Genomic DNA, 15,684 nt, shown 5'->3' with positions numbered 1-15,684 from the left:
ACTGCACTCTACTTTGTAGCTGCAATCTAGTCAAGATAGTTGAGAATTCTTTCCCTATTGTGAGTACCCTATTCTCTCTAGTACCTGTTAAAGCGCTCAGGGGAAACTACCTATCATCCAAACACCAAAAGTCTGTCTTTTTTAGCTCACTTACTGTAGTCCCATGGTGGTCTCATGAGGAAGTTAAATTTTTTTCTCCTAAATTAATGAGGATTTCCTAATTGGGTCAAATGTCTCTATTTCCCCTTTTATTCCCGACCACCCAGCAAGTATCTGGAAAGCCGTAGATAAGTGTTTGCTGGAGCCTTCCATGTCAACCTGAGGCTAGCCCCACAGAAAGAAATGCTTCTGGAGAAAAGTGACATTTCTTCAGAGGCACAGCTTGGTTTGAGTGCCTTAGGTTTAGCAGTAAGAAACTGGAAGGCTGTTTGAGAAGCAAAAAGATGAGGTGTTTGCCCCAGGGTAACGTCAAGAATGAGAAAACTGCAGAGCCAGTATTGGTCTCCATGTTTCCTGCCCACAGCAGCTGTCCTTTCCAGCTTACTAAGCACTTAAAGAGAAAGAAACCCATCTTGCTCGAGGCTTTAACCATCTGAGAAAATTCTGCTTTCCTATTGCCAGATGCTGCACTGAAAAATTGGTCTTCTTCTTACCCATTCCATGTTTCTTCAAGAGTAAGAGTCACCAAAAACAGAAGGTAATGCGTTTCTTGGGTATGGAAGAGCATGTCCTCTGTCATGCTGAGTAGAGCTACAGTGATTTTCTTTGGAAGTATTTTCATATTTTCTGCTTGCATTCGGTTCTCTCACATTATAAACTACATCTTATTATCTCCATTTTACAGATGGGAAAACTAAGGCTCAGATACTAGTAACTAGTGAGTAGGGAAGCTGAGGGCAAGCCCAAAACAGTTCAACTCTGAAGTCAGATGGTCAGCACTTGTGCAGTGGGTCTTGCACACAAATAAGGCAGGAAATGTCATAGTAATTAGAAATAACAGCCCCTTATGTTTAGCAGAGCAATGAAATCCATTCATTAATTTGATTTTCCCTTATATATCCATTTGTCTCTTGCATACAGCATACACAAGATAATGGTTGAAATAACAGAAACTAATAAAGTTCACTTTATATATTGTAGTATCTCTCCCTATCCTACAGAAAAGATCTAGCCTCAAACTCCAGCTCTGAGTAACCCTCTTCATGCATCTGTTTCCTGGTGTAGGCTTCACAAAACCTGCCTCTCAGAACTTTTTGAGAATGAAGTGAGAAAGAGCGTATGTATGTATGTAATAGCACACAGGGCGATGCGTGAAAGATAGATGCCATGGCACTGCACTGGGGTTGGCTTCCAGTCCGTGAGTAAGTTAAATGCAAGAATGATGCAACGCTATTGAAATCAGTCAATGTTAGTTTTCTTTCCTAACTCTGACCAACTACTCTTTTCACAGTCATCCCCTTTACAAAACTTACAAGGCAAGTCTCGGCCACTATATGCAGACAGATCTCTGTCAGGCCAAGGAGACAAATAAGAGCAAGGCCCTGGTGGGGTAGGTCAGCTGGTTAGAGCATCACCCTGATACCCCCAATTTGTGGGTTTGATCCCTGGTTAGGGCACATCAAGAATCAACCAAGGAATGCATAAATAAGTGGAAGAGCAAATTGATGTTTCTCTCTCTAATCAATAAATAACAATTTCTTAAACAAAGAAGAGCAAATTGGTTGCCTTTTCCTACTCCTGTTCTCCACTGCCCACAACCTGAGGTTTCACTGTTAACTCCAGCTTCAATAGTGACCTGCAGCAATGCACTCTTAGCGACTCTCCGTAACAGCAGCTACTATTTAGTGAGTACCCATTTAATAACAGTTTATTTATATAGTCTCTAATTCTACCGTTACAGAGCTGTTAGGATTATCTCTATTTTATAGATGGTAAGATTAAAACTTAGAGACTTTTAAGAAACTTGCCCAAAATAACAGCCTTAAGTGGAAACATCAGGATTCAAACTCAGTCTTCTGTTCTCAAACCAATACTGTACCATTACACACGAACACCATGGTTTAGCTTTAGAACCACCAGAATGTGTTTACTTGACCTAAATTCCCTGATAGATGTTTCCAGCGGGGAACCTGTCCTGTTGCTGTGATAACTATTTCTGGAATTCAACTTTTGTGTTCATTCCTTAAACAGTGGTGTTTTTCACCGGCATCGGGACTCAGCTTGAGTGTTCTTGCAGACACAGACAGCACAGTGATGGTCCCAATGCTTTTGATTTGCAGCATTTGCTTCCACATGAACACGCTGCTTCTGTCTGAAAAGAACTAAACTATGTTTTCTGTGATGAAGTCTCAGACTCCCAGGATCAATCCCTCTGCCTCAGTATCTGAAGGAAGCTTTGTAAGCCCATTAATATTCCAGTTAGGAGATCAGGATTTCTATGCTGGTTCTTTTGGAAACACAGTAGTCATGTAGCATGATCGAAATGTGTGGGCCTATGGGGGCGAGGATGGCAGTGGGGATGGTTGGAGTATAAACCAGAAATACTGTCAGATTACATTTTGTGCTTTTCAAATTCTTTCCCCATAACTTTTCTTAAATGTGATCATGTCAGGAGGTATAATTGAAGCTTATCATTATATTCCTACGAGTGCAAAAATAACTTAGATTTCTACAAATATTTTTGAGCCTTTTAATATACATTACAAATATTTTAGACCAATCACATCTTGTTGTGTGTAACATATTTACAAAACAAAAATATATTACAATAAATACGAATGAAACAGTGAATTTGATCAACAAGAAACTCTGTCACAACCAGATATTTAAAACGAATGCAAAAACCTGTTGGTCTGCATATGTTAAGAGTTTTGAGATAAACAGGGGCCCAGAATTATAATGTATCTGGAAAAGAGATGGGTGAACCCAAAGTTAAGTTAGGTAAGATTCTTTCTCATTGCTAATTACATAATGTTTAATGACGTTTTAAACTGTGAACATTGATGAATTATCCAAACATGATTCAAAGCTAATATAGTTCTATCATTTCAAAATGTGTGTGACATTCACATAATATCCTTTTAATTATTATCATTATATACTGTAGTTCACACAATATCTACAATTGTGAATGAAGGAAAAAAACAAGTCACAGCAACATGTCTCACATTCCAATTTTAAATAAGACAAGCACATACTGGATCAAATATTATTTTATAATACGTTAAATAACACCTAGTTTGTTATGGTTACCTTGAAGAGTTGACAGCTGTATATTTTAAAAGAACATTTTTTTGTGAGTTTGACATTGTGAGTAAAAAGTAAAATTAAAAAAAAGAACACTTTTAATGAAAAAAGAAAGTTCTATATAGAACATAAAGCATATTTTTTCTTTTTTCTAATTTGGAACATAAAGCATTTTTAACATGCTGCTTTTCTAGTAGAGTTTGCCATAAGAAAATTAAAATAGAAACAAAAAATGATTGTCTTTGAAAAACAATTTTTGAAAGCTTTTCACAATATTGAGCATGAAGCTTTTAGAATTAGCATGGAAATCGTTTTGCCCTCTGCTTTGCACACTGCGTACATGCGTGCCAAGGAGACCTACTAAAGTCACGGGATAACGACAGCTTACCCTCAAACCAGAAACAGCCACAACACTGAACCAGAATCCAACTGGTCTGAATTCTGCAAAGGTTTCACTCTTGCTTTGCTTTTACAGACGTCCCTGTGTGAAGTGTTCCTGGGGATCCCCAACGACTTTCAAAGCAATAAACCCCACTGAAATAATCCAAGGAGTCCAGTGTCCCCAGGCGGGAGAGGGATGTGGGAATCCTGACACGCCACCTGACTGGGTCTGCAGGTAGCACAGCTCTCTCCCTGGCACTGTGCCTGTCTGCTGACGCATGCTCAGTGTTGTCTTCTCTCTCTCACCACAACCACTCGCACACGTAGAGGACACTCAGTCCACACCAGATGTCTGTCCCGATAACTTGTGAATGTGCCAAACTGCTTAACAACAAGCTAAGAACATTTTCTTGGCTAAGCAAAAGGAAGAGCATTAAGCCTGATGGCAATTTAGACATTTCTTTCAAATCAGGTTGTTGTTATGGTATCGAGACTCTTTTCATGGAGTAACCAGTTTTCTAAAGGGAAAGGAAGGTAGCAGCCCAACTTTCTGGCTAGGAATAAAGATTTCTACCTCATCAGAGTTCCTATTTTCTTCAACCAGCATTTTCACTAATTTTTAGCTTATCCAGGAAGAGCTGGTGGTCATCACTGGATTACAGTATAGTCTCTTCCCACAACTCAAATTCTTTTGCATCTGTTAGTCCTCTTGACCAAAAGAAGTATACAGTGTTATTCTAAAGATCATAGTAAATTTCCATTAAAAAAAATACTTGGTGGTTGTATTTCCGGAGTCTAAAGCAGTTGCTCAAATTATATCTTTCCAAGAAAATCTAATAACCATGAGTTAAAATCCATCATGTAATCCTATTATCATAACTTTGCTCATTAATCCTACCCCCAGAGAATGAGATGAGTTATGCTTTCGGTGGCCTCTATTTCCCATTTCCCCGCAATATGCTGAGTGGGCTCCACAAAGCGCAGGCTGGAACGTCGTAACTCTGCAAGGTCATCTAACTAAAAGGTCTTCTCCTGCTTGGGACCTTTCATAGTGGGGACTTGAGAAAACAAACATCCACATTCCTTATTAATGAGGAATTAACTCACGAGTAATTTAACAGTTTAGTACTGATACGTGTGACCAGAGTTTTTGGTTCGTCTTTGAAAACCTCAGGATTGTGACACACACTAAGCATCTGCACAGGTCTGCAGCAGAGATGGAAAACTAATACAAGGGCTTTTGGCCTTGATTTTCAAATTCAGACCAGGCATCATTGAGCTCCATGAAAATCATCTTTGCATATTGTTCATAGGGTTGCCCAGTAGCCTACGGGAAAAAGAAAACCCACATTAGATGCCAGAGACCAAGATTTTATTTGTATTAAATTTTCACTGCTAAAAGTGGGCTCTACATTATTGAAATGTTTTCCTTTAAGGCCATTTCTCTTCTTACAGCCCAATCTACATGACTCTAATTACTATAACCTCCCCAGAATGCCCTCCCCCTAGAAATTCACTTATGGTAGTAGTAATAGGTCAATGAATAGGTAACAGAGAACGTATTAGGTTGCAAAAGATTCTCCTCTAACCTCCAGAAGTATTTACCAAATGACAAAGATTTCTGACAGCCTATCTCCGATTGACTGTATTTCTAAACTCCCATTTTCCCATTTCTAAAAGCGGCTAAGTTCTCGGAGACACTAAAAATTAGTCACTGGTAAATCTTACACCTCTCTAAGAAAAGCTCCCATTCTGTTATTTGTAACATATAGTTTGATTTTTCCCCCCATCCACTTTATAAAATATAACTGCTCGCTTAAATACCTGATTTTAGCCCATGGACTTTATTTTATCATATGAATTGCCTAATAACCAGCAAATCGAGAGTATGCTGTTTTAATTCATGTTTACAGACTAATGAAATGAGGGCCCAACGGGCCATACGGGAGGGCAGGTTACGCTCACTTTATCTGGATGCACCACCAGCACAGCCTTCCTGTACACCTTCTTCACCTGCTCTGGCGTTACCAGGTCTGCCATGCCAACCGGCTTCCACTTGGTCTCCCCAGCCCACAGCACAGTGTGCATCGTGGAGAGAAGTGCTCTGATATTTCTCTCTTTGCCTTCAATCCATTCCAGAATCTGTAATACATGGGAATTAAGAAATTCAGAAGGTGTCCATTGGGATTCTGCTCCAGCACCATCAGAGTACCTGAGGCTCCCCACATACTCCTGGCTGCTTCCTCTACCTGTAATGCTTTTCCACCTCCACTTCCTACCTTCTCTTTCTGGTTAACTCTTCATCATCCTTCAAAAGCCCGCTCAGGAATTTCACACCGTTCCCCTTTGAGAGTCTGAATTCCTTCCTCTCTGTGCAACTCCAGCTCATTGCTCACTCCTGGAGTACGAACCCCATGGGGAAACACATCTCCACTATCTGACTCTGTCTAGTGTAGTATCTGGCACACAGACACAAAGTAAATACGCCCTGAAGAAAAGAATTCTCTGGGCCACGCCCTTAAGCATGTTTCTATCATAATATGTGCCACACTTGATTGTAATTGTCCATGTGTTTGTCCTTCCCTGCCATGAGGCCGAGCTGCCTGAGGAAAGGTGCCGTTCCTTAAATAACACAGTATCTCAGAAACCAAATAACTCTCCTGCCACAGAACAGAGCTCACAGAAGGTTTGTTAAATGAATTCACCCATTAAGTCACTCATTCAAACTAGTCATAGTTTGGATCTTCGTATTCTGAACAAATGAGGTGATTAAGTTAATGGTTTTGTAATGTTGCACAGAACTGAGCTCGTTACAGGAGCTCGGTGCGTGCTTGCTGGATGAATGGCTAAGTCGAGGCTAATGATTGACTACTCTCCCAAACAACTAAATACCTCCATACCAACTAACTAACCAAGCATGGTTTAAAAGACATACATGACTTCTTTTATAGAAAACTGTCAGAGTTTGCCTAATGAATAAAAGTTATCGAATGGAGCACAAAGTTTTTCAAAGGAGTATAAAGCCTCCGTGATGTTATGTGAAGTGAAAAGCAAACACAAACAAAGGATCTTTTATTAGACACAAAAAAGTATCAAAATATCTATACATCTTCAAAAATGCTCGACTCTCTCTAGAAATGTGTTGTATTCCAAAATGACTGACCGCCTACGGCAGTCCTTCTGTGGGAGAGGCTCCGATGCTGTCACGGATTAGACGCGCATCTGCCAGGTTGCCACAGCGGCAGCATATTGAGTACTTTGTCACATAGAAATTCGGCCTCTCCCTCTAGGAGGGCATTCCTATTCTCTCGGCGTTCACAAACTCGCCCACTGCCTCACACAATTCACCAGCATAACCACCCTTTGGTCTCCAAGCTAACCTGTCCACACAACAGCCTTCTATATGAAGTATCATCGGCTTCCTCGTCTGTGAAAAAGGGGGCGAGAGTACCTGGTTTACAAACTTAAAAAAAAAATTGGAGAAACATTCTTGTTCTCCACGTCAATATTACCTAGACTTCCGGAATCAAAAACAGCTAAAAGCAAAACTGCTCTGGTTAAACATGGAGGAAAGCAGCGAGGAGGCCAGGAACCAGGAAGGCCAATGGCCCCACACACACGACCTCGTCATACAGGATAACAATACCGAGTCAGGGACTCGCTCACCTTTAATTTCTCGGGATCCATTTCCTTCGCCATTTCTTCCTTTCTCATCTCAGCTATTGTTCGAGGCCCCTTTTTGTCTTTGTGCGCATTGAAACCTTGACCAGAAAGTAGGTCTTCAAAGTCAGCTGCTTTTTGTTTCCCTTCTGCAATATAATTTTTAAAAATCATTAAAGTTTTTACTCTTAAACATGACATCATACCATGTCTCATAACACTTAAGAGTCTTCAAGGTGCTTTCACGTGCATTAATCCCCTTAATCCTCACATTCACCCTGTGGGCAGAGTAAGAGACTGCTATGCCCATTTTATAAATGAGGAAAATAAAGTCTAGAGGACTTAAGCGATCTGTCCAGAATCACATACCACATCCATGGCAAAGCTAGGACGTGAGGCTAGCTTTGTTAGACCAAATACAATTCCATAACTGCATTTCCACGGCCCCACCTGTTTATAGATGAGGGTACTCGTGATTCCCCCTCCCCCAGTCCTACAACTAGTTAGCATCAGTGGTGGAATGAAGGTCTGGGCTGTGGTACTTGGAATCCACGCATGCCACCGCTTTCCTCCCTACACCCGGCTGATAGTTTTAGTCCCTCAGAGTGGCCTTTTTCTCAAGTCTGGCTGTGGTCTCAATCTCAGTCTGCTAGGAAAGGCAGCCTAGCATGGTGGTAAAGAGCAGAGAGCCTGGAGACAGACCTCCCTGGGGTTTGAATTCCAGCTCTGCTACTTATTAGCAATGTTACCTTGGGGCAAGTTACTTTTGTCCAAGCCTCACTCACCTCATCTGTACAATGGGGACAGTGTTAATGATACTACTACCTCATAGGGTTGTTGTGAGAGTTGATAGTAACATTTTAAAGTGCACAGAACAGTGCCTGGCTATTTAAATGTTTGCAAAATTAAAACAAACAGAACCAGAACACAGCAGTTCATGCCAGCAGTGCCCATCAACCCACGCTAGTGTCCGAACTGAAACCCATCTGCCATCTCCACAGTGTAAGGCGCACTATACCCACACTCACACAAGCACCCACATTGGGACTAGGGGTTTTGTCTGTCTGGTTTGCTGCTGTGTCCCCAGTGTTTTCTACACTGAACATGCTCCGTAAATATTTGCTGACCGAAGACCTCACCCTACATCCTCTCAAAATAAAGACAGAAAGGAAGCCACGAGACTCACGGATTTGTCCAAAGAATATCCACTGCTACCCACAAATCATGATATACATCCCCAACAAAAGAACCGTCTCATGTTAGTAGTATGAAATGGCACCTACGTCACGGTCAGTAGAGTGTGGCACTTAAGAGACGGCTTTCTGGGGCCAAATTGCCTGGGTTCAAATCTTAGCTCTGTTACTTACAAGCTGTTTGAATTTAAGAAATTACTTTATCGATCTCTGTCACAGATTCCTCATCTACAACATGGGGTTAGCTCTGAAGACTATATGAAATAATACATGAAAATGGTTTAGAATAGCACCAGACATCAATCAAGTACTCCATAAATGTCAGCTGCTGCGGGTAGGAAAAGGACTTTCCATGGATTCCACTTTCTCTCCATGGATTCCATAGAGGGAAAGGCCTGTCTCCTCATATGCCTATACATTTAATTCCTGGATATGATCAAATCAACTGGAATGCAAAAATGTATCACACCAGGCCTTCTAACAAACGCAAATTTAACCATCCCTGCTATGCAAGATATGTTTTTTTTTATATTTTAAAGATTTAATTTATTTATTTTTAGAGAGAGAGTAAGGGAGAGAGAAAGCGAGGGAGAGAAACTCAGTCAATTGCCTCTCACATGCCCCAACGGGGGACCTGACCCACAGCCCAGGGATGTGCCCTGACAGGAAACTGAACCTGTGACCTTTCAGTTCACAAGTTGGCACTCAGTCCTCCGAGGCACACCAGCCAAGGTGAGCAAAATGTGTTTTGCATGTCAAGAATCCCGTTCAACAAGTAAAGATTAAAAAAAAGATTCTATATACATATGAAGGCCAAACCTGGGATACAACCACAGAATTAAAAATAAACCTTTACATTTGATTTAAAAAATAATAAAAAATAAAAAAAGAATACCATCCAGATTATCCTCCAGCCTTACGCTGTTGGCCCATTTTGTGTCCTTTCTACTTTCTTCTCAGAAGAGAGAAAAAACACATCATGGTAAACTCAGTGGTCTCAGGAACGTCCAGCAGCCAGAGCACAAGAAAGACTAACTGTCTAAGAGATGCACTCTCATCAGGACCCGAGGGCAAAAGTGAGCACGGTTCTTAAAAGGGTCCCACCCTTTCTCTTCTACCCCCCCTTTCAAAGGAACGACAGTTTCAAGATCCACCCACCCCTCCCCTCATCCACTCAATACTCATTTAGTGCCTAGATGCGCCAAGGGCTATGCTATGGGCTAATGATGACATGGCAGGAATACACAAGCCCCTGCCCTCCCTCTGGCCTCAGTGTGGGAAGAAACACACAAGTGAGCCAGCAGTCACAAAACGCTGTGTGTGAACAGCGTGGTAAATGCAGGCTCTCTAGGCACAGAAGTGGAGGCAGGGCTCATGTGGCGCCTCTACAACTACAAGACGGCCTCAGAAGCCAGCAGAGTTGTTTCTGTCTCCTTCTGCAGACATGACATCCATACAGCAGTATGGTAACACAGGCCACCCTGTGCCTGGCCCCATCCCACCGTCCTTACCCAAATTGGCCGGTCCTTTCCCACGTTCATTCTGGACCCCAGGCATGGCCGAGAAGCTCACGTTGTAGTTGGGCCGGTTCTGGGGAGAGGAGTGTGGCATGCTAGGCTGTGGCTTGGACTGCGTCTGCTGCCAGTTGTAGCCACCTGCCTGCTGCCAGCCTCCACCCATAGGCTGCGGAGAAGCTTTCTGTGGTGAGCTGAGAGGGGGAAATCCCCCACCCAATCCAGTTGGTGTGGTGGGTTTGCTGGCAAATGAAGAACTACCTACAGAGAAAAGGGGAGAAAGAAGGTAATGCTATGTTCGAATAGTCTCTAACTTTCATGTCCTGAGTTATTGTTTGCAATAACTTTAGTGGAAATTGCCTTAGTGACTAATAGCACTATTAACCATCCTAATAGGTAAAAAAATTGCAGGTGTACATTTCCTTTAATCCCCACAATGACATTTTTCGGTGTATAAGAATATCATTTCTTTAGATGAACAAACTGCAGCTCAGAGCAGTTAAGTGATTTCCTCAAAGTCACAAAGCCAGCAAGTGACAGAACTGGGACTTGAATCCAGGTCTTTGACTCCAAGCCAGAAGAGCCCTGGCTCTTCCCTCTGCGCCATTGCTCTTTCCATCCCGTCTTCTAAGCAGATTCTATTCCTTCAATAGAGTAAAAACTAGCAAATGATAAGAACAGGAAATAAGATATATTCACCCATTAAGGTGCTATTTAAACTTCAATGATCAGGATTAATCATTGTTCGTTGTAAGTACAAGTGTGGTTAACGCTCAAGAGCAAACACATATGTCTTGAAATTTCACAGGTAGGTTTCGATTTCACACTCTAGCCATCATTGTAGGCGAGCAAACACAGCCAACACTCCGACAACTCTGAGCACAGTTCTCAGCCTTGGCTGCATTAGTCACCTGGGTGAGTCTGAAACTCCCTATTTCCACGCCACAGACATACCAATTAAATCAAAGTATCTATGGGAAGAACTAAGACATAAATGTTTGTATCAGAATTGTTTAATGTGCAAATACCTTAAGGAGAAGAACACCATCTTTTGTCTTTCCCAGACCACAGCTATATAATTGGGAAGCTTAATTTTTACTGTGAAGCAATTACCAAGGAGTCAAACATTCTAGCTTGTAGCCCTTGCTCATACTCCTGTTCATTATGTGGCTCTAGGAAAGTCACTTAACTTTCCTAACTTATGTGACTAGAAAAAGTGGAGAAATTTATGAAACTGATTTTTCCAGCAGTTGTAAAAATTACTGCATTTCAAAAATGACAAAGAACACTTGAACTCCCCCTAGTAGATTTGTTATAGTGATATGGTATTCTGAAACTATTTTTGTTGTCTGACTATCAATGTTGTTGCCACCCAGGGAACAGGAAGATACACACATATAATACAGGAAGACAAGGAAGAACCCTGTGGTATTGGATGGAAGTCTAGATATTTATACCCCATCATCTCATATCTCTATCTCCCAAAACGTAGAGCAGTGACCTCCAGCCCAGTACCCATACACATACTTAGTGTACAGATTTCGATTTCTAAATACGATTCCCCACAAAAGGAAGTGAGGATACTTTGGAGAATGACTGTTTCCAGGACTAGGGTATAAAAATTTCAAGACAAACCTGGTACATCTTGTTGTACTATAAAAAATTCTCAAAAGATGGAATTGTTAACGGAGAAACTTGGTTCTTCTTGCTGACGCAGTAAAGAATTACAGACCAGCAAGTCTATTAGCAGTATGTTCTCAGGGAAGAGATTGGGCCTTGCCAAGGTTGGGGAGAAAGACTATACAGGTTCACGGCAGGGCAAGGTAAGGGCAGCAAAAGCATCCAGTCCCTTGTCCTGAGGACTTACATGGTTGGCGGGATGGGGTGAGGGAATTACATGTTGATTGGTGGGTGAAGGTGGTGCCAGCTTACTCAACCACAGGTATGTGTGGGGGTCTGTTAGCCCAGATTTTTATCTTGCTCCAGACTCCATTTGTTCATCTTGTTGTAAAACAGATATGTGACAGGAGGTAGTTAATTAGAGTTGAGGCAGTTACCCAAAGTCATTTATGGGCTCTTTCTGTAAGTACTAGGGACCCCCTTCTAAAACAGACAGTGACCAGAGGTAGGCAATTGATCAAAGTGATTTTATGGGCTTCTTCTTTGGGCACTGTGGACCCTCTCCTCTTCCCTGTTCTAGAACTTGGGATAAATACACAGTTTCAAAGGCTTTCTTTTCCAGAGAGTGGAAATGATACATAGAATTTCAAGGGCTCCCCATGGTGTTTCTTGTGATGTTGGAACACCTGGCAATATTATCAGGCCAGGCTCAGGACTGCTGAGTTAGTGATGTCTCCTCCTCCCTGCCTTAGTTTACTATCTATCCCACCTAACGGAATCCAGTGAAAAGGATATAGAAGGCAGGACAAAGGGGCTTTCACAAATCAAATCTGGGACAACAATGACAGTAATTAATGATAACTCACTGAATCAAAAAATATTCATCAGTCATTTGATGTGAGGGAGAGGGAGAGAGAAAGAAAAGATTTTTCCTTACAGTGAAATGCTAATTAATAAATGTAGAAAGAAGGAAAGAATCAGAAAAATCACAGTTTTGCAAACATCATAGTAATGACCACTTCGGGCAAGAAACATTAATGAATGCTAAAATCAGTGGGTAAAAGTCAGATGGAGAATAAAATATTCTCCAAAAGGTTTGTCTCCAATAGAATAGCCTCAAATTATCTCCTCCAGGTTACTCATTAATTACAAAGGGAAATATGTTAACTTTACAATGAAGGAAACTGGCAGACATCACCTTAAGCAAGTGATAAAAATGAACAAATTGAGACTTTCTTAACTGTCCTGTACCCTTCAAGTATCGATTTCATAAAAGGCAATGAAAGGTTGAGAGATGATTCCAGATTAACCATGTCTAAAAGGACATGAGAATTAAATGCAAGATATAATGCTGGATTTTAAAAACGAACTTTCTATAAAGGCCGCTCTTCAGAGAGGCCTTCTGTAACCACACGATATCTAAAATAACACCCCAGCCCAGCCGTCACTCGCCTTATTTTTTTCACAGCACTCTGCACAGGGGTTATGAGCGCAAGCTTTAGAGCTAGAACTTCAGTATTGAAACCTTATTACGTGGGCATGTTACTTTACCTTTCGTGCCCCAGTTTCTCCATCTACAAAAGGAGGGTTATAATAGTCTCTACTTGAAATCTTATTGGAAGATGAAATAAATTTATCTATGTAAAGCACTTAAAATAGTGCCTGGCACATAGTAAATCCTCTAATAAACGTTGTTATTAGATTATAAATTTATTCACTTACTATTTGTTTTCCCTTCTAGAATACAGGCTTTAGAAGAAAGGAATTTTATTTTGTTTTTTTGGCTGGTTGGTTTTTATTAGCCCATTGAAGACACTTACTAAATAGTTGTGAAATGGGCGTAAAGAAATGAACTGTCAACAAGGTTTTACTTGAAGTAGAAACTCACCCAAGGGTACTCTAAATTTTTCAGCTTACATTAAAATACAAAGAAGGGAAAATAATTTTGAGAGTTCTTAAAAGAAAAAAATTCTAAAACATGTACAAGGAAAGGTCAAGATTCAGACACAATTCCTGTCAACAATGGTAGCGTGCTCTCCTTCCCTGCGCACGATTTGGCTCTAAGTACCTCAGGGCTTTTTCAGAACCTGAACTATCAACGTGGCTAATTCAAACCTTGGTGTCAGGGCTCACCCCCCCTATTTAACAACTCTGCACCTCCCAGAGGAGGAAGACAAGGCTCCAGAACATCTCATGAACTAGTCCTTGAGAAATGTTCTCTTGGTGAAATAGTTTGAGAACATGACACACTCTATCCCTTTTGGCAAGCATCACTGTGACTCTTTATTCTCGGGCATGTCTGCTGCAGTCAGAGTCCTCTGAACCCAGTGATGCCCAAATTACTTGTCCTCTAACAACAATTAACATACGATGAAAACACTTTACAGAGAGTGTATGTTCGTGTGTGCAATTTCACAAACTGGCCAGAGAGCACTGCAGTCACTGACAAGAAGAGGGATGCCAGCGTGAGGGTCTCACAGGTAACATGAGAAGAAGGCCTGGGCCCAGCTGGCCCATGTGGCTCAAGTCTGTCTGACCAGCCTCCTCTCTCAGCGTTTCCTTACACGTTCGTTACTTTTACTGCAGCGAAACTCTGTTGTCAGATGCTTCTGGAAGTTCTAACTTTATTTATGTTACTAATCCAAAATTAGGCATTGGAGAAATAGATTAATAGGGGTTAGTTCCAACCCCTTATGTGAAGCCTGTTGTTTTTTTTTAATCAATCATAGGATTTAGAATATATATGGCTTAAGAAGATGTAAGAGTTTAGGTTCCAGCTTATTATAACACTAAAGATTTAGATGTGAGGTTTTGTAGCCATAAGTAAATATCTTAACCTGTTAGCTTTGTACCTAGTGTCCCAAGGTCAGCGAAAGGATCCAGAGTCTGGGGTTTGTTTTGATGGGTGGGAGTGCCATGCAAGGATCCCGTTGGGCTGGTGGCAGCTGACTTGCTTCCCATTCCAAAACCTCCTGAAAAGGAAATAAGATCATTGAAAATGAGTCAGCTGCCTGAGGCCAAAGTCTGAAATTCAGAAACCCAAACGTGCACGTGAGGATGGGACTCGGAAATGCATTAGGAGTCCACTGGACCTTGCTTTCCTGACTAAGTGAAGGGTGGCTTGGGACAGGGGCAGGGCACAAAGGAGGCATGTGTTGTTTCCTGGCTGTACCTGTGAGCTGCTATCCAGGTTACCTCTCCTGTCAGCTGACTTCATTCTTTCTGTGGAGTTTGCAGTCAAGCCTGCATCTGAATTCTGGCTCTGCTATTTCCTGGATGAGTAGCCCTGGGCACATTGTTTCACTTCTCCGAGTTCCAACATTTTCTTATTGGTTCAGTAAAGAAACAGCAACAGCTTCAGAAAGTTGCTGTGATGAGCACACTGTGTGTGTGTGTGACTTGCACAGTGTGGGGGATGCGGTCACACAGATGGCTCTCAACAAGTACCATCTAGCCATGAGGAAGACAATTTACTTGTCAGAGACAAATCCAGCCTTGACCCAAGTCCTTTGTTAAGAAGGAAGACCATCCACATTATATAGCATCTACTCTATGCTAGAAATTGTCATGTGACCTCACTTAAACTATACGACTGTGTGGGACAAGGATTATGATCACCACTTAATAGATAACAAAACTGAGATTCAAGCTCATAAAAAACATCCAAGAGCTTCTAAGTGGCACAGTTAGATATATACTCAGATGCACCTAGTTCTAGTATCAAAACAGATATTCAGCAAATGAGACTTAGAAAAATAAGATAATATATAATATATTACATCACGGCACTACCATGTCATCAAATGCAATGGGGAAGTTCTACCAGAACATGTCTTTAGGAAAAATCAACACAAATTACATGGGTGGGCTATGATACTCTGTAAGTAATCACTTTACCTTGATGAATGGTCATGCTTTAACAATTGGTTAAGTGTGCATAGAAAAATACCCTGCTGACCTTTACCTGGTTTAGCATGCCAGTCCCAACCTCCTGAAACATCTGGCTGAATGTTCACGGCAGGTGTACTCGAAGCTAAAAATTAGGAGAAACAAAGACTCAAAACAAGATA

The 15,684-nt window shown here is 41.4% G+C and overlaps 1 protein-coding gene across 7 annotated transcripts in view; it reads right to left on the bottom strand.

The window, feature by feature from the left end:
• Positions 1 to 2,675: 2,675 nt before the first annotated feature.
• Positions 2,676 to 15,684, bottom strand: part of DNAJC6 (DnaJ heat shock protein family (Hsp40) member C6) — a 146,581-nt gene continuing 133,572 nt past the window's right edge. For 5 of the 7 annotated variants that reach the window (XM_053920130.2, XM_053920132.1, XM_053920133.2 and 2 more), the window contains 6 exons: positions 15,579 to 15,647; positions 14,452 to 14,586; positions 9,992 to 10,255; positions 7,294 to 7,436; positions 5,593 to 5,769; positions 2,676 to 4,954 (listed from right to left, as the gene is read on the bottom strand). In XM_053920130.2, coding sequence (XP_053776105.1) covers positions 4,853 to 4,954; positions 5,593 to 5,769; positions 7,294 to 7,436; positions 9,992 to 10,255; positions 14,452 to 14,586; positions 15,579 to 15,647 — 890 coding nt within the window. In that variant the 3' untranslated portion in view covers positions 2,676 to 4,852. The remainder of the gene's footprint in view (positions 4,955 to 5,592; positions 5,770 to 7,293; positions 7,437 to 9,991; positions 10,256 to 14,451; positions 14,587 to 15,578; positions 15,648 to 15,684) is intronic. The other 2 variants (XM_053920131.2, XM_024565467.4) reach the window with 1 other exon arrangement.

The sequence above is a fragment of the Desmodus rotundus genome, chromosome 3 (assembly GCF_022682495.2).
Source record: "Desmodus rotundus isolate HL8 chromosome 3, HLdesRot8A.1, whole genome shotgun sequence".
NCBI classification, from domain to species: Eukaryota; Metazoa; Chordata; class Mammalia; order Chiroptera; family Phyllostomidae; genus Desmodus; species Desmodus rotundus.
The sequence above is the reverse complement of the archived record's forward strand: the minus strand, read 5'-3'. Positions and strand labels throughout refer to the sequence as shown.